Raw genomic sequence first — 27,712 nt, forward strand, 5'->3', positions numbered from 1 at the left:
GCCTGGAACAAGAGGATGATTTGGAAGCGGCTGGGCGCTTTGCTGCTTTTCCCGGTGCAGATGGTTTATTTGGTGGTGAAAGCTGCCGTGTGCGCGGTGCTGCCGCCCAAGCTGCGGGACCTGGCCGGGGAGACCGTGCTCATCACCGGCGGGGGCAGAGGCATCGGCCGCCACCTGGCCAGGGAGTTCGCTAGCCGCGGAGCCCCGAAGGTGAGCACGGGCGGGCGGCGGGGGGGAGCCCCCACCTGCTGCTCCCCTGGGGAGGCCTCCGGCTCGGAGGCGTGGAAGCCTTTTCGCTCGCCTGGAGGTGGGATGCATGGGGTCTCTCGGCAGAGGCGAGAGCGGAGCAGGGGCGCCGGTTCTGCAAAGCCCTGGCGCGCGGAGCCGTCGCCTTGACTCGCGTTGCAGAAGTTGCCCGCTCCTTGCCCGCAGCCTGTCTCCCGCCATAGAGAAGGCGAAGGTGAGAGGGGCCGCTGCTGCTTGCTCCGCCGACAAAGGAGAGGGCTTCGCTCCATCCAGCCCACGTTTCCTGCGGCAGGGAGCGGAGCGGGTGCCCGCCGGCATGCCGGGTTGCGGGGCCGGGGGCCGGCGGAGGGGGGCTGCCGGCTGCCGGCCCCAGCCCCGGGGCTGGCCGCACCTTCCGCTCGCCCTGGGCACGGCCGGGCTGCCGCCGCCACGCGTGGCGGCCCAGGGAGAGGGGCTTGGCTCGGGAAGGGGCCGCGGGTGCGTGCGGGAGGGCTCTGCCTCGCCGGCCTGATAACGCATCCTCGGGAAGGTGGGGGCGAGACTCCGGTTTCACCCCCATGGTTTGCCATTTGCAGAAGGAATTTCTTGTGCGTTCGGAAGTCCCTCGTATTTTGCTTTTTGCCAGCCCAGAGCTGTTCAAAGGCAAGATGAATGAGACCCTAGCAAGGAGGGGAAGCACGACATGAGTAGGAGCTGTGAGACTGCACGTTTTCCTTTAGGAAAGAGGGAGAGGGAGGGAGGCTGAGAGACTGGTGTGGCTGCACAGCAGCCTAGAAATGCCGGTGCAGCTGGTGTGCCCGTTCTCTAGCTCAGGAGCTGGTAGTTTACCTCGAAACTTTGTGTTTTCGTAAGTACAGGTGTCTCCATCTGCGTGAATCAATCGGGAATACAGAACCCGCACGCACCCTGAAAGAGGCTTGACATTTCAAGTTCCATCTCCCCCTTTATGGGTAATGAAAGGGAGGAATTGTGAAATTAGACAGCTGCATAAATACTTCTCTGTGTGAGAGAGGATGAATGAGAGTAAACAGAGAATAAAGACGACGAAAAATACAGAATGAGAGGATATTTAAAGAAAAATTTGCATTTAGTTTGGGATAGCGTTTTGTCACTTCCTTACACATGCACTACGGTTTTCTATGTGTGGTATAGAGCTATTCTGGCACACAACTTCGAGGTGTAAAATATGTCAGCATTGAACTTTGATGTTTGTATATGCTTGTGTTTAAACATCATGTTGAGATTTACAAATTCTCAGAGGCAGAGCAAACAAGTTGACTGACCTTTGGACCCAAGCAATTTGCTGGAAGTGTATTTATATTATCTGTTAGAACACCATGCTTCATTATTTATTTATTTAGGCCGGCTGGTTGCTATGCTAAGCTCTGCTATTAAAGTACCACCATTTCTACAGCTAATTCAAGGGCTGCTTAGCTGCAGTTCAGCTAGAAGCTGAACAATGGCAGGCAGTCCTAATGAGCCAGGTGACATGGGCCAAAAGGAGAGGGAGCTATTTAAGATACAGAGCTGCGGGTGAAATTACTGTAAACAGATATAGACTGTAGTTCATGTGTACATCTTGCCTATAAAATCTCTGTATCTTAGAAGGAGAGGATGAATGAGAACAATTGTTGGGAACCTTTGTACTTGCTTCATATGATGTTGTGAAATGCTGTGCGGTTCCTAGTTGTTGCTCAGAACTTTGGGGGTTTTTGCCTTATGGGGTTTTTTCATGTCTGTCACCAGGGTGTTTCAGTTTTTGCCTTTACTGAATTTGACTTAGATTCTCCCTTCAGTTATGTCATGGCTATCCAGTAAGCCAAATACGGCACACAACAAGTTTTGATCCTCTCTGGTAGTGGCACTGCCTTTCTGCCTTTGGTAGTGGCACGTTTTCTGTGCAACACTGAAGTAGGCTTATCCTTTTCTTCCTTAACGTTTTAATGACTATTTTACCTAGACATGGTAGTTTCCGTTCCCTTTGCTCTGGGATTTCATTGCTTTCCTGCCTTCTGTGCTCAACCCTAACTTTATGAATTTAATGCAGTTTCCATGTAGAATGCAAGACCTCTGTTTGGCACTACTTTTCGATTTTAGGCTTTGCCTTAGACAATCAAAAGGAAACAAAAAAGACTTGAAGTGGCTAGCAAGTCATCTTTCAATAAGGCTTGTGAAAATTAACTATTCTATTTTTCTGTTGTCTTCTTACACAGTTAACTGTTTTACAGGTATATGCAAAACCTGAATTGTTGTTCATAATTAATAATTTATAACAGATTCTGATTATCAGATGGTGTAGTCGCAATCTTCCAAGTTTAGAAAAACACTTCCACCAAAGGCGTGAAATTCTGAGGCCAAGCACAGTGTTACATAGAGGTGAACGGAAACAGTACCGTACAGATTTGGATTCTAATAGTGGGTGTGCAGTATATCTTGAAACAGTCATCACAGCGCTTGCGCACACAGACATAGTGGCGGAGTTTTAGAGGTAGGCGGCGATATATAACCATATTTTTGAGATTAGAATCTTCTGAAAGATAGGTTAGTTGAGACTGTTAGCATATGAAATTTCCTCTGATAATTAGACTGGATTGGATTTCATCTTACACTCTATTCAGAGGCTGGTTTCGTTAATCACAAATGAGATATATCTGAGCAGTTTTCACCTAAGATGACAAGTGTTGTATCTCACTAGGATTATGAATTGTCACATCTGCAACTTTTTTACCGTAAAATTTGACCTTGCATTTAAAGCCATGAAGATGGCGAGAAATAAATCAAGAAAGGGCTTATGCAAATGGAAATACAGTGTCTTCTGCTTGGTAGATGAGCACGGAGACTGAAATCTTCAATCCAAAGGAATGGAAGTCTCTTGGGCATGATCATGAACATCCATCCTGATTCCCATTCTCTACCCCTGTTCTTTTAAGTCCATTGCTCTGCCATTGTGCCTCAGATATGACTTGGACAGATACATGTCTAGGAGACATTTCCTTCTAAGATGATGTTTCTTTTCTCATGGCTGTTCATTAGCCTTTGATGAAATGGCCAATAAGGGGACAAAGCGGTGTCAGTTGTATTTTCAGTTACAGAAGTGTGTATCTTCTAGTTTTTTCAATTAAGACTACCAGTGATTTTTAGGTAAAGAGAGACTTTAACCATTAGATCATCCCTGTTCAGGTGTATAATAAGAGGTCAAAGGATCCATACTCCATTTTTACTTTCGGGTAGTTTTCAAAAACTACTCGGCCATGGGAGGTGGTGTATATTTAAATACTTTCTGTAGCACTTCTGGAAAACAACAGAAGCATGTAAATTTGCTGTATGCAGAGAAAGAGTGGTTTAACAGATGACACGGGACATGTTTGTGTTATTATGAGGGATGAATAGCACTGAATTTTCTCCGGAAGTACTCGAGTATTGTAATTCAACTTTCATGCTGTTCCCCAGAGATGTGTCCAGATTCAGAAGGGCCAGCTGAGGAGTCACTTTGCTGCTGCTGAATTGCTGGAGAAACGTACTTTTTTGCTTTCAGTTCCTTTTTTGGTTGCTTGCAAAATTCAAAATTTTCACTGTTGTTGGCTTTAACTCAAGAATTTTGACTACACCTTAAAAGTATTTGACCCACAGAGCATCACCTCTGTCTCAGTCTCACACACTGGTAGCTTTGTTAAGGCTCTTTAGCTTTTGATATTCTGTGGTTAGCCAAAACAGCGGAGTATATTTGTGTTAATGAAAAGGGAGGAGGAGATATTTTTACGAGTTTATGATTTAATGCCTATGAAATAAAAATCCACTTCCAAAGCCTAATGGTGTTTTGCAAAGAAGGTACTGTATCATTGAGCTAATATTGGGAAGACTGGCCCCTTTGAACAGTATTTCTTGTGTGGAAGAACAGCCCTCTGCAGATGTGAGTAGTCAGGGGGATGTAGGGGCTGAATGGGTTCATTCACTGGTGGTTAGAGTTGGAAAATGTTTCTGGTTTCCTCTAAGCCATTTGTTTTTCCTACAGCATTTTCTATTATAGTGCCCTTGCCAGAGAGTTGTCAGCCCTGGTTTTGATGGTCTCCAGTGATCAAGTGTTGATTCGTATGTCTTTTGTATGTCATTTGTATGTCTTGCTGTTTGTTAGGTTTTGTTTTAGAGCATTTCCTTGATGTCTAAAAATTTTTCTTGTAATTGTAACTTTGTTCATGGATTATTTAATCTGGGGTCTGATTGAACAGGAAAGAGATGCTTGGTTCTCAAGCGTTCTGGATTATTAAATGTCACCAACACCTAATAAAAGTAACTGAAAAAGTTATAATTATAGGATACAAACAGATTCCCCAACTTTAGTATGTATTTTAGTATTCAAGGTTATCTGAAGTGACTTTGGAAGAGTTTCTTAGGCCTTTCCTGTTGGGAGACTGGTCAAAAGCCATTGATTTTCATTAGGTTTTTTATTTACACTGGGTGCTCTGGGCTCAGAAATCAGCAGTATGGATCTTGAGTAGCATATCTACAAGGGATCTTATACAGCAGTGCTTCTCTGTTGTTCCTTTGTGATCATTTCTGTGATCTCAGTGTCTTTCAAAGTATGTATATTTTGTCCTCCTATTTTGCTTTTTTTTTTCACCCTCTCCAGCTGTGATATGTTTACCTTTTTGGTAACTGTAGCTATTGATGAATGAACAAGTGGCCTTCTAGGGAATCAGGGGTGTTTTGGCATGAGAGATATCTCCAGAATACCAAACGGGTTAGGGGCAGCCCTGGCCTTGTGTCAGTGTGACAGTACTGCAGAGAAGAGTTGAACAATTCCTATTAACCTTGTTGAGAGTTCTTCACATTCATCACTGTGCAAGAAATGACCTCATAAATGCACTGAAAGATCTCCCCTTTCACTGTTTTGTCCTCCGGACGTTCACTTCCTGTATTGCAGGAGACTGTGCGACTCAAAGGGTTTGCATGCTTGTGCAGCCGGTGAGGTAAGCAGTCTGGAATATCAGGACAGACAAGAGCCCTCTACTAGATGGCAAGGAGCTAGTATCACCAACAAAAACAAGAAACGGAAACTTCGCTCTTGCATGGAATGTACCTCTTGATAGCCATGACCTCGCTCTGTCAGCACCGGAGTCTAGACAATTATGTCTGCAAGTCTGCAAGGTACTTTTAACAGGATGGCAACATGACGGGCAGCTGTAGAATGCCACAAATGGAGTAATACAGTGATTGTTTTGGGATAGTGAACAAAGATTCTGAACGCACTACTTGAAAACTTTCGCTTTGAAAACTGATCAGTGATTTTCTTCTTTTTTTGGTTTGTATTTTGCTTATATCACTCCTGACTTTGTTCAGGCTACCAAAAAAAAAAAAAAAATCCTGAAATCTCAACTGTTCTTTCTGTATTTACTTTCAAAACCTTTTCAAAGTCAGGCCTTAATGTCTTTATTTAGGAATATACCTTGTCATTTGAGTATGCTATCCTCTTTCAGTTCAATTATAATTGGGATGGTAATAAGAAGTCAGTGGAGGAAGGAGCACTGAGGAAGGGATGAGAGCTGTGCAAGCCCGCACTGCTGCTGAAACCTGGAGCTGGTTTCCCTTAGTGTTCCACTGCATTCAACAGAACCAAAAACCTCAGAGGAATTGCAGGTGCTTGAGAGCCTTGTATAATTGGAGAGTTTTAGCTGAGTGAGGTTTTTAGACTATAAATTCTGTTTAGGATGAGAGTATTGCAGAGAGGTTACGTAAAAAATGGTGTCAGGTCTTAGAATTTAGCCTTGAATTCCCAGTAATGGAAAATTTGGCAAGTTCTGAAATGAGTTTCTACAATGGCATGCTCCTCCCACATTATCTACACAAACTGCATCTGTATTTCTACGAATATTTCACTTTATTCTTTATGAATCATGTTGACGTATTATTGTCCTCATTTGAATTAGTGTATACCTTTTAAAAACATCTTTATACCATATACCAATGCATTATGATAAAAGATTAACTGCATTGTGACTAGAGCTGGGAATGAAATTAATACTAATCTCCTGAAGTGAGGGCAAAATACTGAGACTGATGCTAAAAGTCATTCAGAGCTGAGGCCTTTTTTAAGGTGTAGGACAAAAGCTATTAGTATCTCACAGGGATTTCAGTAAGAGTTCTTAATCTAAAATGTCTTTTAAAACATCGGTAATTCTCAAACATTCCTCTCCGATTTCACTTTCAGAACCTGTAGAATACTCTTACTAAACTCTATTTGAGAGTGAGCTCTTGCCTAGAGAAGAACCTACCTCAAATTCTTAAGATGCAGGAATTTTAATCTGCCACGGAGTTCCATCCAGATGGGCTGTAGTGTTCCAAACCTGAAAACTTTTATTTTGTCATGTACAAAGGTGTATAATTTCTGATAATGTGCTGGAGGAGTGGGGAAGGGATGAGATAGCACACCTGAAGTAAACTGAGGAAGTCCTTCTGCTTGCTGTCTGTCAGTTTTTAAATCCACTGCGGCTGGGCCAGTCATCAAGAAGACACTTTTATTCTGCGAGTAATTACTGATTTCTGACATGTATCTTGCAATTCACTCTGAGTTCAGAACATGAATAGACCTGATCTGGGCACCCCAGAGGAGATTAGTTCCGATCTAAGGAAAAGAGCTGATTTAAAACTACATAATTTCAGAGCTGAGAGGAACTGGTTTTCCACAGAATGTGATTAATCACCATGTACTTGGTTTTTAACAGGCACTGTGATCTAACAATGAAATTATAAAGCCTTTAAAGTGATGTTTATAAAAGAAATGGACACAGTCCTGATGTACTTTACCCAATGCAAATGCAGTATGCAAATGTACTGCACAAACAGATGTTGAGTTGGCCTGGTGTATAATAATTTTAAAAAGGCTCAGTGTAAAATTTACATACATATTTTTAGATTCCAGTACTAAGACAATGTTGTCAAGAGAGCATCTGTCCACGTACTGAATGCTTTTCATGCCCTGTGGAGATACCAGAATGACATGCAGTCCGTGTATCTAGTGGATTTCTCTGTAGTAATTTAGCAATGCAAATAAGTAACTAGCCATTTTGAAACGGCAATCTGACATGTCTCAAAGTGAAAAAGATAATGTAATCTAAAAGGAAATTTTGCATTTTCCATGTTGTAGATATTTTAGTATAATGAGAATATTTACCCATAGTGCAAATATCAGGTTCTAGGTAATTAAACTCTCCTGTTGTGTGTGTGGTTGGGAGAAAAAAAAACCCATAGGAACTGAACAGTTTCAGGCATATTTTTAATGAAGGTTACTTTAATCTTCTTTAAATTTAAGCACTTAATCTTACAGCGAACTATTAGAGCGTGTCATAACTTACCAGTAACCAGAAGTACGTGAAAAGGTTGGGGAGTGAATGTTTTTCCATGTCATGCAAAGTAATACATTAATTTGGAACTTTTGGTAAACTATGAGGAAATAGATTTTATTGAGTTGCCTTATGGTCTAGAAAGGCTTTCTTTCTATAAAGGTTATGTACTGACAGCAACTTGATTTAATGGCTTCCTGTTGGCAGCTCACTTCCTTGTTGATTGAATTTAAGGATGGGCAGAAGAACCCTGGTTTCAAGTCCCAGGCTTAGATGGCATTAAGCCTGTTACGTGTGCTAGAGCCAAGGCCAGCAGTTTGAATAACATGCTGAATAAGTGTCTCTGGTTGGCAAGCACAGCCAGAATTTATCAGATATCGGATCTGTTGATGTCTGTGAAGCAGCATTCCGGCTGGAGCTATTTTAGCTCATAATTTAGAACATACCTGTCTTTTGTTACTGAGTATGTTGTAAAGAGAATAAATAATGTTAACAAGAAGTGGAACTTGCAGAGTAACAGGCTTATCATCTCACATCAGGATACAGTGATGTCATGTGAAAATATTGTCCCAGTGAGACTGTACTGTGTTGGCACACTGAAATCCAGCACGTTTTAAAATGCTTAAGGACTGGCATCAGGATAGTTAAATGAGGCTTCCCACAAAATATAAGGACTGCATCAATGCTGTAAGAAATGTTGAGGTAAGTTTTAAAGATGAGGTTATATATTAATGTTGTTGTAGTGTCTCAGAAACCCACTCATGCACCAGAAATAATTTAGCGTAAAGGTGCTAAATGTGCTGTATACGGACAACAGAAGACAATGCCTACAATGTAGATATAGAACAAAAGGCAAGAGCTGAATACAAACACAGAAGTCGGTACTGATGGGGATTGTAAAGCAAGTGATTTCAGCACCACTCATTTAGCCATTTTTAAGGTTTTGGAAAGGCATCACAGCAACAGAGGTGTTAAGATGGGATCTGAAGAGTAACAAGAGTTTTGGGGAATGTTTACAGCGTTGCAGACGGTGTGGCAGAAAACACAAAGGTTGTCTGAAAAATTAATGCTGGGAGGTAAAGGCTGCAGTGGGAGCTCTGATGCTAAATGAAAGGTGATCAGCAACACGGGGATAGCGGCCTTGAAAGTGAATACAGAAGCTTAGATCTGGAAAGCTTGAAGAGGAGGCAGTGCAATTCAAAATGAGAGTTGACCTGCTCAAAGCAGTAGACTAGGTACGTGATCTTGAGCGGGGGGTTGGACCAGATGACCTCCAGAGGTCCCATCCAGCCTCAACCATTCTGTGATTCGGTGATCTTAGTCTTATTTGTACCAAAGAAAGGAAAAAGGCTGCTTTTCTGCATTTCATGGCTGACAAGATGGTTTTGGTCTATGATGTTTCACCTTACTTATCTGAAGTGATTCATCCCTATTTTATTTGTGTGGTTTCTCACCTACAGTGACTTGTAAATGTGCTGCTGTGTATTTGTTGCATTTATGTCATCAGTCAGGCACAGGCTAGGAAAAAGTTGTCTCAGATTTGTAGAACTGTTTCCATCTGAAGCACTGACATATATAGGTAGTTTTTACTGCATTATAAAATGAATTAAACATGCTGTTGAGCTAACGTCTAATTAGTGTGGCACAGCAATTTGCTTTAAGAGTGACCATAAGCCCTGCATACATTTCTAAGCATTCTAACGAAAAAGTTCAGAAGGAATCAAAGATTGGGTTCCCCCCCCACCTTTTTTTTTTTGTTTTTTACCCTGCTGTGGAAACCTGTCTTGACAGGGTGATACTATGCAGTGGATAGTAAAAATATGAAGGAGGAACTTCGAAAGCTCTGAGTAGACTCTGAATTACATTCCTCAAACAGATGAGCAATATTCAAAGTGAACATACACAAAGTTAGTACCTAGCTGATTTTATGTCATACTACCATAGCCAAGACCAGGAACTTAGCCTTATGGTAACCTGAGAGGTATGAAAGTATTATGACAATTTTTCCAAGAACAGAACTAGGACAAATAGATGATGATGAACTCCACAGAAGTATCCAGTTAGTTCTACAGGAACTATGGGCAGAAGAAAAAAAAAGACAAAGAGTTCTCTTTATTTCCTTCCCATAACATTGGACAAGTGTGTAGAAGTTCTGTATCCTTCCTTCTGGACAGTTTGGAAATGTCAGCTAATGCTTACTGAATTTGAGTGTTTGTTTTAAAATCCATTAAGAAATGTCAGTTAGTTTTTAATGTTCATTTTTCACTTTGATTTCTGGACTGAATTGAAGATACCTATCGAATACCATTGCTGCTTTAAGGTATTGTGTAGGAAAAGGAGACTGGAAAGGAAAAATCTTAAATGCAGAGAACAACAGCCTCAGAGCTGACCACCGAGAGAGAACAAACTCTGGAATTTTTAAACCTGTGTGCTTATCAGGAATATAAAGCAGAAATTAGAGAGATCTTTTTAGCTGAGCCCAGACTCTGTTCTTCAAAGCATCATGTCAACATGCTGAAGAGTCGAACAAGTCAGACCCAGGCACTGCCAGATCCATTGGCTGATAACACTGACGCCAGTAGGGAAGGGTCAAATACATGTCGTTTGACCTTTATCCCAGTGGGGATTAAATAGATTCTAATTAATAGACTTGGGAATAGATGGGTACCTTGGCAGAGTTTGTAACTAATTTAAATTGTTCATCCTATTAGCTTAGCCATAAACTGTGCATAATTACAAAAGGTTTTTGTGGACAGCCACCCTTATGTTGCCACCTTCTTAATTACAATTTATTGAATACAGTGCTACAGAGCTTACTTGTTTTGATTAACATAGGGATTTCTGTTGTCTAATACTGCCTGAGCAAATGTGTCAGTGCTTCACTTAGAGCAATAAAATAGTGTTTGAAAGCACAGATGCAGCTCTGCTGAAATCAGTTATGCTTTACGTGTGTGACTGAGATAAATCTGGCTCTCGGTATGTAAACAGTGGCAGTTGTACCTCTGAGTACACTTAAACAACTTAAAACTTATACATATTTTGAGGTGGTATAAAAACAATGCCTAGAAAGATTCTGGGCTGTGATTATCCTGTAGTACGACATATTTTTAGCCACGGGTTAGAAAGAGTCTATATAAAGGTGGGGTGGCAGTTGGTATGACCCACCTAATATGTTTCATCCCTTATCTAAATGAAACAACCCTTTAAAATAGGTGCAAATGGAGTTCAAGCTTGCCTTCTCATTCAGTCAGTGTTCCTTCTCTTGGTCAGCAGTCGGACCGATAGGTAGTGTTTGTCTTCTAGACATGTCCTCTTTCCCTGTAAGTCCTACACTGAAACTGCTAGCCAAGTTTCTGTAAGTGCTGACTTGTATCAGAAAGTGAAAACTGAAGACACTGAACAAAATCTTACTTCAGCATTTCTTAGAAGCTTCACTGTGCAGCAAATGTCTCCTCTATAGCTAGGCCTATGTTAAGAAATCAGGAGTTAAAAGGATGATATTTCAAGTAATTATAATTGTTTTTCCATTCTGTTTGCTCTTTGAATCACTGGGTACAGCCAAGTTACATTTTCAAGATTTTCTTCATATCAGAGGAGTGGACAAACTTGTACCACTTTAACTGAAAGCAGAAGTTGTTAGATAATCTTTTAACTCTGGGTGCTGGACCTGAAGAAAAAACTCAAATATACTAGACTTAATTAATAAATTAGTGGGAGTGGGAGATGTTGTGAAGACACTGCACAGTTCACCTTTCCGTGCCCTTTAAAAGAATGGATCAACAATAACAGTGGACAATCAGATGTTTTCCACATGAAGATTAAATTAGCGTTTGTCTTAGATATGTCATTTTAATCTCCTGGCTGGTAGTGAACGGAGACACCTCGTCGGTCGGATCAGTGCATTCGCTGGGCGAGACTTGGCCGTGGTAGTTTGGAGAGGGAATGGGGAAATCCTGACGTCTACTTTCAGCAGCTTGGGTTTATGTTGACTACAAACTCAAATTCCCTGTGCCCTACCTCCTGAAAAAAATCCTTACCAGTGAGGACAAAACTCAGTTACTGCCTTAAAGAGAAGAGGTCATGCTTCCAAGTAGAATATTAAAGACATCCAGCTGGTACAAATACTTCTTTCCCAAAGTGGTAACAGAACAGGGCTGGCTCTGGCCACAGCGAGCTGTCAGAAATGATGTAAGAACATTTCCAAGGCTCTTGGGAAACACGGGAGTCCTGTCTCGCTGAACGGAGTTGTTTGATTTGGGGGTTTTGAGATATGCTGATTGTGCAATGTTGTAGAGTGTTCTTTGTGTTGCTTGTTATTTGATTTTAATCCAGGCCCCTTAGAGACTATTGTCTGTGTTGTGTTTACATTTGAATGTGTGCTTTATGGAAGCAAGAGGTTTGCCTCTTTAAAAGCAAAACCTTTAGCTGTCAAAGGGGTTTTCAGGGCTGCCTTTCCCTAGATGATGATGTGCAACTGTTGCAGCTTGCTCTGTGACACCTTTTGTGCTGTGAGGAGGTGTGTGCGCATATGCACACGTGTGTGTATGTGTGGGGGTAACGTGTGTGTAGTGATCCGGCACCTTGCATCTCCTTTACAGCCCGGAGTTCATCAGTGGGTCAGCCAGCTCCTAATGCCATCCTCACACTTGTTTACTGCTCGCCTAGAGGAAGTGCTATGCTGATGGGTTTGACCGCTGTCATTCTCCTATTTCAGTCCAGCATTTTTGCAAAATCAGAAATTGAGAAAAGCATCTTACTTCCCTAAAGTGATTTTAGTTTCTCTTCCTGAGTTAAAAGGGAAAAGAACATTCTTAACCACTGAAATGATATTACAAGAACAGTATTTCATGTTGTCGTTGAAACTGTTAGTGCAACTAAATAATCAGAATGCTGGTTAGAGATTGAAAAAAAGATCCATCCCAAAGGGAGTCAGTATAACTGGGATGAATTCTTCTGCAATACGTGAAGTCAGGATGGCTTCTTTAGCCACTAAAATGAGTAAAAACAGTTAAAATACTTGTGGTTTGCTTTTGAGTCACAGATTTAGGCCAAGTCGCATTATCTGTATCAGGATTTAGGCTTCTAAGTGCAATTTCAGCGATGACAACACATTACAGATTTCCCACTGATGCACATGGAGATTGCTGTCAGTCAGCACTCCCGCAAATCATCTCAGTTCAATTATTTTAGTCTTTTTGTCTACCTATAAGTATTTTTCAGCGGAAGTAAAGATTGTTCTACAGTGAATGTGAGTCAAGCGAAAATAGGCCTGGTTTTTAGGGCTAAATTTCACACACTTCATAGAAGTAGTTTACAGATCCCCAGTGCTCTGCAGTCTACTGGTAGGTAGAAAACCCTTATGGCATAGAGCTGTAGCTGTGCTTGTTACGGACTTTGAACACATTAAGGAATTATTGTGCCTCAATATTATATTATTGTCCCCTCAGCTAAATCTTAGTTACCGACCAGGTTACTTTATATAGTGTGTTTTACTGGAAAGTAAAGCTTATCTCATGTTCTATGACAGCTTAATTGATTTTATGTTCATGGTGAAGTGAATTAACTTCACTTTGCATTGCAGTAGCCTAAAAAGCGTGCATGTGATAGGCAGTCGCATCCGACTGCCGCATATCTTCTTCATATGCTAGAGCTTGATTTGTGATTGCCTGACCAGCCCCTCTAGTTTAAGTCAGTATCATTGTATTCTAATCATCTGGTTAGAATTGCTTTGATCATTTCTGGATAAAAGTAATGGTGATCAGTTTTGATTCTACATTTAGATACCGTTTTATTTAACTAGAGCTGTGCTGTTTTTTCACATTTTTTTAGAAGCAGGGTAGCTGCTTCATCTTAACAGTGCATTGAAAAAAATGGTGTAATCAGTGAACGACCCTTTTTAGCCACCCTGTACCCCTTTGGGGGATGTATGCTCCGGGAGCTTACAGTTCTCCAATTCCCATGCTCCTCCTTTGACTTAATAGGCTGAGAGAGTTAAATATGTCCTGAAAACTGTCATTTGTACAACAGATGAATAGATTTTAGAAATTCTGCCCTGTTGCATAGCAACAGCTACCATTTAAAAAAACCATTTTGAAATGTACATAAAAAGATAGGAAACCAGTTAAACATTTAAATATTGAAGCTTTCTTCTAAGCAGTATCTTATTTCTTTGACTAAAATACTTACAAGAAAAGCTCCTTTTGACAGCTTTTAGATGATTTTAAAATGGTAGCAATTCTATTTTTCTGGAGGCAAAGAAAGGAGGCTTGTAGGGGAGCTTGTCTGGAGCTGTTGCTAGCATTCAGTTTGTATATGAGTTTCATGTGGGCTATTTTAACTCCCAGTACGTCTCCAGTAGCCTCATGGGAGAAATTATTATTTCAGTCAAGAGCTGCATCTTATTGTGCGCATAGATGAGCATATTTTAGGTCTTTCTGGAGGGTAGTTTATAATGACAGCATTAGAAATGTTATTCATCCTCAGGTTTCCATGTCTGTTTTTGTTGCAAGTCTCCTTCCACTTGACCAAATTGAAACGCTTCCCCTAGTCTTCCTTTTCCGTGATGTTCCTACAAGAGCTGGGGTTGTCAGTCTGCCTGTGTCTTCCTCTGGCTTGCAAATGTTCCTTGTGGCTTTCCTCATTCATCGGAGCTTCTAACGCATTTACCGTTTTGTCCCCCTTACTTTGGGATCCCGCTAATGTGACAGTACAGCAAAATGCAAAGTCCCCTTGACTGGTAACAGGACTATAATGCCATATCCAGTTCACATAGCAGTGATCGTAGATTACTGCCAAAGTTCAGAACCGGTCCAGCATCAGAAGGCTCATTAAGTTACCTTTTAAGTATAGTATCTGATTGATAAAATTGTATATATTATTTTTTATAGAGCTTGTAGTGGAATTGTATATATTCCCCAAAATAAGTACAGTGCTGCTGAAATACTCATAATGATTTAGCTTAAAGCAAAGCTGAAGATGTTATAAATTGAAGCTGACAATTTTTTTACTCTAAACTGGTAATCCAACGTAATTGATACTTTTGTAAGCTACACAGGGGACTAGCTCTGGGCGTCCCAGTGCTGTCTCAAGAGGTGGTGGTGCAGGGGCCAGCCTTCTCCACTAGAGGTTAAAACCACTCAGCGTTTCAAGATTAGGCACTCTGTTACAGAAATCATCTCAGAAATATAAAGGCAAACTATAAAAAAAAAAATCCAGTTCTGTTGGCACCCAGTTTGTAGCTCTTTAATTCTTCTTTTCCATAAATTTATGTTAGGTCTGATTTTTCCAATTGGTTAGTTAAGAAGTAGCAGACTTTTCAGTTAACTGTTGGTTGAACCAGGCAATTTTAGGAGTTACTTTCACCCAGTCAGGTTTTTAATTTCACGTCTCTTACTTCCAACATTACCTTGTAATCTAAACTTTTGTTTGTTTTCAGCTTTACAGAAACACTCTCACTGTTCAGTGTCAACATAACTTTCTATCATAGTAAATGTTTAACTATGTTACATGAATATTTAACCTGTCACATGTTAAGAACTCTTTACCCTGAGAGGTGCGTGCAGTAAGTAAAAACACTAATACAGCATTTTAGAAGGAAAACGTGCAAACAGCAAACCTTCAACTACGTTCAAATGCCCTGTCAGACCATGGCATTTTTGTCAAGCAGATCCAGTCATTTTTTTTTTTTTTCCCATTTGAAATGTTATTTACTGACTTTTTGTCCCTCCATCCTGTCTGCTGTGCTTGCAGTACAAAAGGGCTTTCTGCACCTGCGTATTTACCCTCCCCACTATTTCCTGAGATCTCTGTGGACATTTTTATATGGATCTGGATTATAGGGATGGCATGCCAAGCAAATGGAGGTGGCAGCACACTAGTTATTTTTACAGGATGGAGTATTGCATTTCTGTTGGTAGACATCTACAAAGCCTTACCTCAAATACATACATTTGAAAAAACTTACCCCTCTCCCCACCCCCAGATATGCCACTTCGTTCTGCTTTGCAGCCAGAGAATTTTATTGCTGGATAGTTCTTTGTGTGCTTTGGCTCCCTGGAGCAGAGGCCGGCTCTAACACATGGTGTGGCAGACATTCAGCATTAAAAATCTGTCGTTTTTTCCCCCCACAAATGCTTCCCTGAACCTTTGCCGGGTGACAGCTTGTGGCCACTTGGTGCGTTTGTTGGAACGTGCACTCCATTTGACCCTGTCCCAGCGTTAATAGGATTGTAAAGGCTGACTCCTGCGTGACCTCTTCTTGCAAACAACCCTAACCCTTCCCCTTCCTCAACTGTTCTGTACAGCAGAGCTGAAAAGTGTTGCTCCCAAGGCAGTCTGGAGTCGCAGTTCATGTTGCAGACGAAAGCAATTGGAAAAACCACTGGAAAAAAAGTCAGCATGGGGCCACCTGTCCTTAAATAGTCCTGACTGTGAGAACAGTGGGCATTTGTTCACTTCTTGAGAGGGAGCTGCTCTTAAGTGCCTGCATGCAGACAGAAAATTACAAATTTTCTCTCCAAGGAAGGCCTCTATTGAATAGGAGGCAGGTATTTACATACTTCTCTGACTTTTTAGGTGCTGTTTTGTTTTCTTCAGAGAGGGGGAAAAAAAAAAGGTGACTGGGGTACAGTTGGAATTGATGGTTGTTTAGGTGAATAATGTTAATCCCATTGAGTGCTAAATCAACATATAAAGTAATGAAAGTTCTGACTCTAGACTAAAGGAATTGGAATTCACTCTTTTAGTCTCCTTCTGAAGTCTCTTTTAGAACTAACTTTTAATTTCATTACTGTATATTACTCCCGGCCTTAACTCAAACCAGTTTATAATAAAGTCTGTGCTTTGTGTTTACCATGGCGGCAGGGTTAAATTTAAATTAAATTCTTATAGACTAATGTCTTTACAACTTATAAATACTAATCCAGAAAAGCTTGTGTGTAAAATAGGTAAATGGGCTTACTCCCTTGATTCCCCCATGCTTACCTGTAATCTTTCTTATACCTGCCCCTTGCAGCTTTGATATTCACTTTCCACTGTGGGAATTGAGAAAATTTTGCCACTGGCCTGCTTTGTTTGCTTACTTTTATACAAGTGTCACTAAGGGGCTGGGTTAAGTATTTTGACCTACTTCAGGCATCAAAAGGTTCTTTTTTCCTTTCTAAAGCAAAGATTGGCTTTTCACACTGAAGGGCCACACCTTTCCCTCTTCCCGTAATCTGTCTTTAGCATGCCTCTCGCATGAAGAACTCCTGAAAGAACTTGCCTGGCTTTGCCCTGGGGGCAAGCGAGGGGAAGGGGTGGAGGAGAAAACCCTTACGCCATTGACAAGCAAAATACATGAGCGCTTTGGAGGCTGTAGGATTTAGCCTCCTGTTCTCGTGATATGCAAAACTCTGCCAGGATTATGGCATACACTGGAATGCATTTCTTCCGAGGACCAACTGTGAGTTAGTACTACCAGGCTTTGTAAATACATGGGGATAAGACGGACATACTTCAGTGGATTATCTACACGTTGTACTTCCTAAAAGTATGCAGGAACTTTCAGTGTTGGGTGCAGAAAGGCTCCCTCTGTTTGAACAAAGGTAGCAGTCTGTGCAATTACAGATACCAATTCCAACTGAGCAACTTTTGTTTCACTGGACTAGGAAGGAGGTTGAAAGGGAGAATGAAAAGTGCTGGCCTACCAACTACTCCCTATCTCTGCCGATCTGCGGCGGGGAGTTGTGGTTGATTCGTGCAGGCAGCGATAATGAGATCAGGCAGGAAGGGCACTTTATGTCTCTCCTCAACACTTTAATCTTTCAGTGTCTTCAAATTGATAGAGAGAATTGCTTCGTGAATAGTAAAATGCAGAAAATTCTGGAATGGAAGTTATAGCTGCTAATCACTACGCACGTTGTGTTGGAAAAGACTAAGAGTGAACAATTCTGTACTAAATGAAACCCACATAGTCCAAGGGGAGCGTCAAGAAATGGCACACGTTCGGTCTCAGAAATGCTTTTGTTGTGGGACACCTTTCCAGTGCTGGGCTAGCTCACCGGAGGGATAAAGCCTAGCACAGCAGCTTGGCTGAAGACACAGTGCCAAATTAACTGACGATGCGAAAGGGCAACATTCCTTTGCTGCTGTTCTTGAATTGTGCTAGCAATAAAATCGGACCAAACAAGTTAAATAGCCTTGTAAATGATGTAAAATCAGCTCTAACCTCATCTCCTGCACCAATAATGTACTTAAGACTCTGGAAGCATAGATCATGTGTGTATGTTGTGGTTAATAGCAGCTTCAATCTAGACCAGTTTATATAAATAGCGGCTTTATCTGATTTTGTGGCGGTCAAAAGCACAACTCTTACACACTTGTGTTGCAGTGAAAACCATGATTTAAACCTGCAGTTGGGTTTGGGGCTTTTGGCAAGTAGCCAGCGCAGGCCTCTATCAGAAAGCCCTGCCTTAGTACAACAGCAGCTAAAACCTTCCTCTTGACTCCCCTCCGACCTCAGGGCATGTCTCATTAGCAGATTAAGTCCAGATTAAACGAGTCCTCTGGGAGTGGAGGATGCAGCGTCTCCTGAGCCTGCCAGTCCAGCTGAAATGATTTTCCTAAGGCTAGATAAGGAGCGCTGTGACTTGCCAGAGGGGAGAAGATCTAAGATAAGGTTTGTTTTGCAAAAATCTGCTCTGAATAAATCCTGGGAAAATCTGCACTACGCTGTGATGTCACAGCCCTTCCCTACTTTAAAGTTAATTAAGAGGAGGGTGTGTTAAGTTCCTCTGTCATCATAAATCTAGTCTTCCGTGTGTCCGATGGTAGAAAGACTCCTGCCCTGCTGCCGCCCGGGCGAGCAGCCTGGAGCGTAGCGATTGCTTTCGCATTCCACCTGCCTCCCCGGCTGCCCACCCTGGGCTCACCCCGAGGTAGGCACGGGGCAGGAGGCCTCCAGGAGCGGGGCTGCCCGGCGGCATTACCCGCCTTGCTGGGCCGCTGCCCTCCGCAATTTTCTGGTCAGTAACTTTCTGAAAGGAGAGCGTGTCTAGTGCGTAGGGAGGGGCAGGCAGGAGAGGATGACGAGAGAGGAAGGGGGAGAAGAAATAGTGGCTGGATTCTTTCCAGGACGGAAAACTGTCTGTCCAAGAACTTCTCCAAAACACAAATTAAATATTCCTCTATCCACCATTAAATTACCGTGAATGGGTGGCTGTGCAACATCCTGACAGGCTGTGTAACAAGGAACGCCGTGTCTCTTCTCTCCTTTATTCCCCTGCATTTTCCTCTGTCCCAGACAGGAACTTCTGTGTCTGTAAGAGTCATTCTCTCCAGGACTTAGCCTCCAGTTGGGACATACTTACTGCCAATTTAGAATTAAACTTAAAAAGGAAAGGTGACACAGACCAGACTCTGAGACCCACGTCTACATTTTGGAAATTGTGCATCCTAGTAAAAGGGACCGCTTCTAAACTGCATGTTGTGGTTTAACCCAGCAGGCAGCTGAATACCACACAGCCGTTTGCTCACTCCCCCCCTTCCCGGTGGGATGGGGGAAGAGAATTAAAAAAAAAAAAGGAGAAAAAAAATAGTAAAATTTGTGGTTGAGATAAAGACAGTTTAATAGGACAAAAAAGGAAGGGAAAATACTGCTACTACTACTAATATATACAAAATAAGTGATGCACAATGCAATTGCTCAACCACCCACAGACCAATGCCCAGCCAGTTCCCGAGCAGTGGTTCCCTGGCCCGCTCCCCCCAGTTTCTATACTGAGCACGATGTCATATGGTATGGAATAGCCCTTGGGCCAGTTCGGGCCAGCTGGCCTGGCTGTGCCCCCTCCCAGCTTCTCACTGGCAGGGCCTGAGAAGCTGCGAAGTCCTTGACTGGTGTAAGCAGTACTTAGCAACAACTAAACATCAGTGTGTTATCAACATTATTCTCATACTAAAACCAAAACACAGCACTATGCCAGCCTTTAGAAGGAAAAACACAGGCCCAGGCCTACAATCACTCTTCCGTTCAACAGTGAGCAAAAGTTTCTGTTCAGGAGCATTGAGAACATGCTGCCTAGTTGAATGGTTTAGTGAGAATGTTAGAAATAACACAACCTTATGAGTGCCAAACAGCAAATTGTCAAATTGCAGATTCTGCAGAAGGAGGTGAATTCAGGAGAGCAGAAGATCGACGAGTAGGTTTGTAGAAATCTCAGGAGGCAGGAGTAGAGTAAGGACCTAGAAGAACATTGCTGAAACTGCTGCAAGCAAGAAAAGAAGAGAGAAGTATTACCTACGCAGAAACACTAAGCCAGAGCCCTCTGTAAAGACAGAGCTCAGGAGCAACAGAAGCCTCAACTATGAGGCTAATGCGGCAACTGCAAGTCTTGTCTCTCGGTAAGATGTGATATCCTAGGAGGCCAGAGGGAAGCCTGTGCCAATTTAACTTGGCCAGAGGTAAGAGAGAAATTGAAAGTCTCGTACTTGTAGGAGCAGTCAAGCTTGAATTTGGACCAAAAGCACATTGTATTGAGTTTTGAGTTTTATCCATCTGCAAAAAGTAGCAGAAATGACGGCAGGAAACCTCGCTTCCCACTGTGTCGTTAGGGAACTTTCACCTCTCACGAAAGAATGGTCTTTTATTTACTGCTTTTCTCTTATGCAGGCTGAAGCCTTTACCTGAGTGTGAACAGTATCAAGGACACGAAAACTGCCCATGGAAAAAAATCAGTACTGAAGTTAATGCTGTCAGCAGGATAACCAGCAAATTCTGTCTTCCCCAGATGGCCCAGATTTTAATGGGGTCACCTTGCAAGACTTGCCTGTAGGATATTAAGGGTCCCAAAGTAACTGTTGGGGCATAAAAAATGTTATGTCCAAGAGTTGCATCACAGACAGATGTTCCTGTGACAGGTCGTCCTTTGCTTAACTATTCTTCCATGTATATTTCCTGACATCCAATGCATCAGTGGCAACTCTTGGGAATAGGAGGCTGTATGGATGTTTGAAACAGATTAAAGTGAAGAGTGAGTGATCTACTTTTTATTTTGCAATAGCAGTGTGAAACCCTAGAGTGCTAGGTATGTGAGGTCAGTTTCTTGCCTTGCTCCCCTTGTCTGACACCTTATTTCTCTTTCTCTCCTCTTCTTCTACCTTCCATCACTCTTCAACTTGTCAGTTAATTTTTTAGTGTCTGCATTTGGCTGATCCAATCCTGCTAAGAGGTTGAAGTTCACGCTGATGCAAACTCTGCAGGCATCAAACTTGATGCTTACAGTTGACATTTTGCAGTGTTTTTTTCTCCTCTTTCCACAGAGATGTAAGTTGTGAAAGAGAGCGCAAGTAAGTGTGTACGCTTATAGTTGAACAATATTTTGTAAATATTTCCTGAAAGCTTGTGAAATTTCTCACATGTTCTTGATTTCCCTTCAAGTCTGCAGAGTAGGCATAAGAAATAGCCAGTCTAGCTCTGAGTTCAGAAGCGAGTAAATAGCCATCAGTTTTGCAAGCTTTGTGTAGATGCCAAAGCCTGATGGCCAAGGGTGATGTGCTGAGACTTTCGAAGACAGGCCAATACACAACCCACATTTTTAGCCATATGCTTTCTTACAGTTTTTAAGCCTGGTCACAGCTTCTTCCTTGAAAATTGCTTCCCCTGAGATAAGATTTCCCATGAAGTGGCACATTTATACATGCTCTGAAGTTTCTGGTTAACCAACTCGTTAGTCCTTCGGTGATTTTGAGAATATAAGTCTATCAGTCTCTGTGTGTTTATGTTCATAGATGCGCCAATGACTTATAAATGGGATTAATTGTAAATTTAACTCATTTAGGAAATGGTTGAAGACCCAGGTACTTCTGCATTTTAGCCTTGCTTAGTCGCACTGGAAGAGCTCTTTGACCCTGCCAGAGATTAGTTTTAGTACCAGTTATGAGATAAGCTTAACTAGTCCTTAAAAATAAGCATATTAAAGCTCTCTGCAGGAACTTTGTTGTGGGGAGGGAATACCGCAGGTCCTAAATTTTTACGTTTATCTTGCTGTTACTAAGTTAATTGAGTGATATAATTTAGACTTTTCTGTTCTTTCAACATTTGGAAAACTCAAATATTATTAAATCTTTAAAGCTGAAGTGTGCTTTTTTTTAACCATTAAAAAGCAATATACCAGTCAGATTCACACTCAATACACAGCACTATGGGAAGCAACTGTGATCCTGGATCACAGGTGATAAGGCCACTGCTTGGAAACAGCACCGTTTTGAGAGCAACAAAGCTGTTTCCATTTTCAAAGCCCATTTTCCCAGTCCCCTGATCAGAGTAAACCTGCATTTGACTATGTGAATGTCCTCATTTGGGTTTTAGTACTAAATAGTAATTTTGCATTATTAACAGCAACCTTTTCTTCTTTCTCTTGTGTTTGGATCTTGCTGTTTTGACTCACAGAGCAGTCAGCTGATTTCAGTAACATACTCCATTCAGTAATTTATTTTTTGCGGGATGACAAGTGACTCACCTTTCAAAACATGCTGAATGCTGAGAAGACTTAGCTTGAAGAGCAAAAAGGATAGACTGATTCATATATAGATGTCTTAGGTAACAGAGAGATGAAATTGTATTCCTTCCAGTAGCCTTAAAAGAAATAGAAAATAAGGTAATATACTAGGAAAACCCATTTTGGTTAAATCTGTTTAGTCGTAGATTAATGTTTGAAAGACAGTGGTGGAACCGCCGTCTCATACTTGAGGCTAATATTGTTGTCTCACTAGGAAAAATCATACTGGATAAAGCCCCACAATGAAAGCTAATGAACCTGGTAACTTTTCAAGTTATTTCTATTTCTGACCTCCATGATGGTGTAGAAATACAGCTGGGGTTGCACTGGTTATGACTTCATTACATAGCAAATCCATCCTATATGATACTCAGAATTGTTCTTTGTACAGGAAGTATTGTATCATTTTTACTGGGTTAAATGGAGTGGCAAGTGAAATCTTGCATATATTAATTGCAAAATAAATTCATGCTTGAAATTTCTTACTTTAAATGTTTGTATTAGGATGAACCTCTTGTTTGAAATGCACCTAGGACACCAGCCTGCAAACAGCATTGCAAATAGTTACATATGATACGCTGAAAAAATGTGTTTTACTGCAGAGCAGATACTATCTCCAAGTGTAGAACAAGAAGTATGTAACATACCAGATATACAGGAAGGTCTGTGATTTTAGAATAAATTTGTCTTTCTCTCTGTGTGTATAGCAAAAGCAGGGATAGATTTGAAATTTCATGATAGAGAAAATTTGCCACTGTTTCATTTATTTGTCATGTTAGGCTAAAGATCTGATTTTTTGTGTTAGCTATTGTGTTGCTTGTAAAGAACCTGTAAATAGAGTATCAGCAGTGGGATACAGCTGCCACCATGATACTGAAGTCCTATCCCCATGTAATAGAAAAGCATTGTTGGTCTTAAATGAAACAATGCAACAGGGCTGGCAGTGAAATGACATCAAAGATGTTCATCAAATTGTTGAACTTAGAAGCATGTTTTAATTATTTTAGATTTGAAGCAGAAGCAGTTTGACTCTAACAAAAGTTTCTTGCTGCAGATCATCCTGTGGGGTCGAACTGAGAAATGCCTGAAGGAGACCACAGAGGAAATCAGGATGATGGGGACAGAATGCCATTACTTCATTTGCGATGTAGGAAATCGAGAGGAGGTCTATCGGCAAGCCAAAGCTGTGCGGGAAAAGGTTAGTGTCTGTGGAAATGCTGTTTGTGAAATTGCAAATTGGGAAAAAAGAAGGGTGACCATCCAGATTATGTTGTACGAGGTCTAGCTACCTGTTTGAAGTGACCCAGAAGGATTACAAAGGCCTATAGGCAAGACTGTCAAAAGCTATGCAAATAATAACGTATTTAGGCAATAATAGATATTCAGATATAATGGTGACTGCTGATTCGTGAGGAGAGAGATTAGTTGTAACAAGTCATTTGCTTTTTTTGCAGGTGGGTGATATCACTATCCTGGTGAACAATGCTGCTGTGGTCCATGGTAAGAGCCTGATGGACAGCGATGATGATGCACTGCTCAAATCACAACATATAAACACCCTGGGACAGTTCTGGGTAAGATAAGCTCTTGTATCACATGTATTCAGAATTGGGAATGAGAATAACAGATTACAGCCAGTAAACCCTTGTCTGCTACTAGGTCTTTCTAAATGATGCTTCATAAAATTAGTCTGACATGAAAAGGAGACAGAAAAAATAATGTGAGGGGCAAAGGCTGGAGAAAAGCAGTCTAAAAAAATTTAATTTTTCCAGTAGTAACACAATATTTGATGCTCTTGTATCCCCATTCTGTGATTTCCAGTAAAACATTTGATTTCTTTTGAGAAAACCTGAGCAAACAGAGGATAGTTTTCTGTACAGTGATGTGCATGGAACATCGGAGGAGCATGAGACTATACTGCTCAAGGAAGGAAGCTAGTGTGAAACTCATTCCATTTTGAATTAGGTAATAGTAATAAAAAAGAACTTCTTGTGATTTCATCATTCTGTTGAAGACTTTATCCTCTACAAGAAGTTCTTAAACATACAAAGCATTCCGTTCATGGCCTTTATCTGTGGGCACTGCTTACTTATGTGCTAGGAAAGATTTTGGTTTGTTTCTACACAGACTTTGCCTGTTTAGAATCTTGCAGAAAATGACAAAGCAACAAGGTACTCTTCCACTCCTTTCCTAGCATAATGAACAGCACAGTTTGCCTTGTTGTCTCTGTGTCACCTTATTTTTTTCAGGAACTATTGTTTTTGTTGTATCTCTGCTAAGCAAACTTTTTTTTTTTTTTTTTTTTTTAAACTCTGTTGTTCTTCAGACCACCAAAGCATTCCTACCAAGGATGCTGGAGTTACAGAATGGACACATTGTTTGCCTGAACTCTGTCCTGGCCTTGTCAGCCATCCCCGGTGCCATTGACTACTGCACCTCCAAAGCCTCGTCCTTCGCCTTTATGGAGAGCCTGACCTTGGGGCTGCTAGACTGCCCTGGAGTGAATGCCACTACAGTGCTGCCCTTCCACACGAGCACAGAGATGTTTCAGGGCATGAGAATCAGGTTAGTCCGGGGGGAACTAGAATAAAGCAGCTCATTTTAAATGAATCATCAGAATACACTCCTAATTAATGCTTCATTTAGTTAAGAGAATTTGATGTCTCATTTGGCTGCCTGGGAACACAGGGTCACTCTAGGCCACCTGGGACTCATCAGACTGGTTCCCTCAGTTTGCTGGCATATTCATACAGCCTGCCTGTACCGAGTGAGACATTTGCTTCTACAGAGAAAGCTGAAAGCTATTTTTCCCTGAGTGTATTTGGGCCATATGCCACCACCAGAAAGGGAGGGGAGGCAATCTGAAAGTTGAGGTCATTCAAAAGGAGCAGCCTACAAATTACTTGAGAATGAACAGTACAAATTCCTTCTTTATTCGTTGAAATACTTAATTCTTTCCCACTGAAGGGAATGACAGCCACTTACTGCAGTAAGGCTATCAGTACCTCCTTTTTACCGCTATCTAAGAGAACAGGCTAAATTCAAAGACTAACAGCTGACCAAATTAATCTTTTACAATGGACAAAATAACCTATTAATATAGTTTGTGCTCTCTTAGTCAAGAAAATATGCAGTGTCAGGCTACTGCTGGAGCTGGGAAAAGCCTTCTGATTGGTATTAAAAGCAATGGGGGAAATACTTGTCTTTCACATGTCAAGAATTTGAATCGAGCAAAGAGCAACAGAGAGGAAGGGGAAAAAGACAGCATTTTGGTATTGGCTTGCATACAGTTTAAGAAAATCCCTGAATCAAGGTTCTGAATACACTCTGCCACTTCTCCCGAAAGGCACCAACATGTACATTCTTAACCATTTAGCTAACTCCATAGTACTGGTTGGAACTGAGCTTTCTGCTTTCCAGCTTTCTGGCTGGAACTAGAACTTTCTGCTCCTTCCAGCTTGCTTTGGGGCATGTTTGAATGCCAGTAACCAGTGACAGCTTAGTGAGTAACAGGACTTGGACAGTGATCTCTTAAAGAAGGAGTTTGGTTAACAAATAATTATTTTATTTTTTACTTTATTTATTCAGGTTCCCTAATCTTTTTCCTCCTCTCAAGCCAGAGACAGTGGCTAGGAGGACAGTAGAAGCCGTTCAGATGAATCAAGCCCTCCTGCTCCTTCCATGGACAATGCATGTTCTTGTCATCCTAAAAAGGTAAATGTCTCCTTTGCCCAGCAATAGCCTAGCCCGTTAGGCAAGGTTGGCTTACAGTCCTCTGCATCAGTCCGCCAAGGCAAACCTCAGTTTGACCATAACACGATAGCCAGGATCAGATTGGCTCATCCCTTCCCGTGAAAGGCAGTCATGGAAGCAAAAGGGAGAAAACTTGCTGAGATTCCCTTCGTAGATGTTGTCCCTGGGTATAACCCCTTTATGAAACCAGTTTCACTCCCAAAGTCTGGATTCCTGAGGTCTGAACTGTCTGAACAAATCTAGGAAATTTCTTAACAATTAACATATGCACTCTTTGGACTCCGGGCTTTTTATTGTACAGGATTTCTCTACAATAAGGTATGTACATCACAGCTGTATTTAGACAGCATTGCTTGTGTTAAAGCAATGAAATTACTAAGAAAAATATTTTTGTGTATGATTAGAACAGGAATTTTAAAGTCCCTGAGGAAAGCAAGCTGTAACTTCATATCCTGAAAGAACTAAAGAGAAAGGACATTTAAAATTGTGTTTCCATGAGAGTTTGAACTAAAGCCTTTGGAAAGCCTGCTTCACTCAGGAACTGAAACAAGGCCATGAGATTTCTGTGGAAAATAATTACAATATTGCATTTCAAACAAGAAGAAAGTATTTCACAATAAATGCTTTGCTCTGAATGTAAAATTTGGGATACTCTCAAAAGTTCACAGAAATTCTACAGACTGAAAAAGGGCTGATGCCCTTCTCCTTTACTGTAAGAATTAATCATTTATTTTCCATTACAGTAGCTGTCAGGAAATTTTATCTATATCCATACCTTATGGCAAGGAGGCCACATGCCTAGCACAAATAGGTGGCAAGTTAACCAGAGAACTAAGTTTAAATTTGTGTATTTCAGAGTGCAAGATTCTGCACAATATTTGGGAGGACTAAAACCTGATGGTATCTCCCAAGTTACAGTTTTAACAGACCTTTTTGGATAAATATTTCTGTAGAGAAAGAGTGACTTGATACAACTTTCTCCTTTTAGGCCTACCCACAGCAGGATACTGACACGTTTTGTCTGTGCGCTCACTAGCTGATTCTTCAGTGTATGTGTACTTAACTATGTGTGTACATAAATGCATACTTAGACATCCTCTTATTAGAATAGACTAAGAGGTTTGTCTGGTCTGCTTATTTTCTTTCTCCTTCTCCTGCAGCATTCTCCCTCAGGCAGCACTTGAAGAAATCCACAAGTTTTCTGGAAGCTACACCTGCATGAACACTTTTAAAGGACGAACATAGACTTGATGGTGCAAGGACTGTTCTTCAGTGAAACCAACACAAGCATGCAAATCCTGACAAGACTGTGAATCAGCAGTCTTGGCTTTTAGCCTGTTCATGTGACTTGCACTGCTCTGAGGCAACACATTTCTTGCAGGTCATATCCATAGTAACATGACCTTTGCACAGGATTGAATGACTAGGCTGTGGACCCTTGGAAAGAAAAACGAAAAGTGTGAAATGTTTATATGATGTTTAATTCTTTAGAGTTCAATTGTTAAATCTACTCATAGTTTTAAGATGTAATTTTTGTTTCTAAAGTGTCTGTAAGCTGTCTCAACTGAGAGGCAGCATGTTACACCCCGTACTTTATCCCCTCTCTTCAGAGGAACTGCAATTACAAACTGCTACTGGTTTCATTTCAGCTTTTTGAATGGGGAACTTAAAAAATACTTTGAAGAACTAGAAGTTATGGACACTGAATGGAAGCTTCCTTTCCTTCCTTCACTTCACAACTGTTGATGAAGCTGTTCCCAACCCGCATCAGGGAAAGAGCTAACTGTGGAGCCATGTTTTCTTTGTCAAAGGCCACCCAGGACTTCTGTAAGGACTGTG

General features: G+C 41.3%; 1 protein-coding gene across 1 annotated transcript; it reads left to right on the plus strand.

Moving 5' to 3' along the window:
- DHRS3 (dehydrogenase/reductase 3) lies at positions 1-27,118 on the plus strand. The gene is made up of 6 exons (XM_075721602.1): positions 1-210; positions 23,175-23,318; positions 23,575-23,694; positions 24,447-24,685; positions 25,709-25,834; positions 27,034-27,118. The coding sequence occupies exons 1-6, from the start codon at positions 16-18 to the stop codon at positions 27,116-27,118; spliced, it is 909 nt and encodes a 302-aa protein (XP_075577717.1). The 5' UTR covers positions 1-15.
- The last annotated feature ends 594 nt before the right edge of the window (positions 27,119-27,712 follow it).

This window comes from Pelecanus crispus, chromosome 15 (assembly GCF_030463565.1).
Source record: "Pelecanus crispus isolate bPelCri1 chromosome 15, bPelCri1.pri, whole genome shotgun sequence".
Taxonomy (NCBI): Eukaryota; Metazoa; Chordata; class Aves; order Pelecaniformes; family Pelecanidae; genus Pelecanus; species Pelecanus crispus.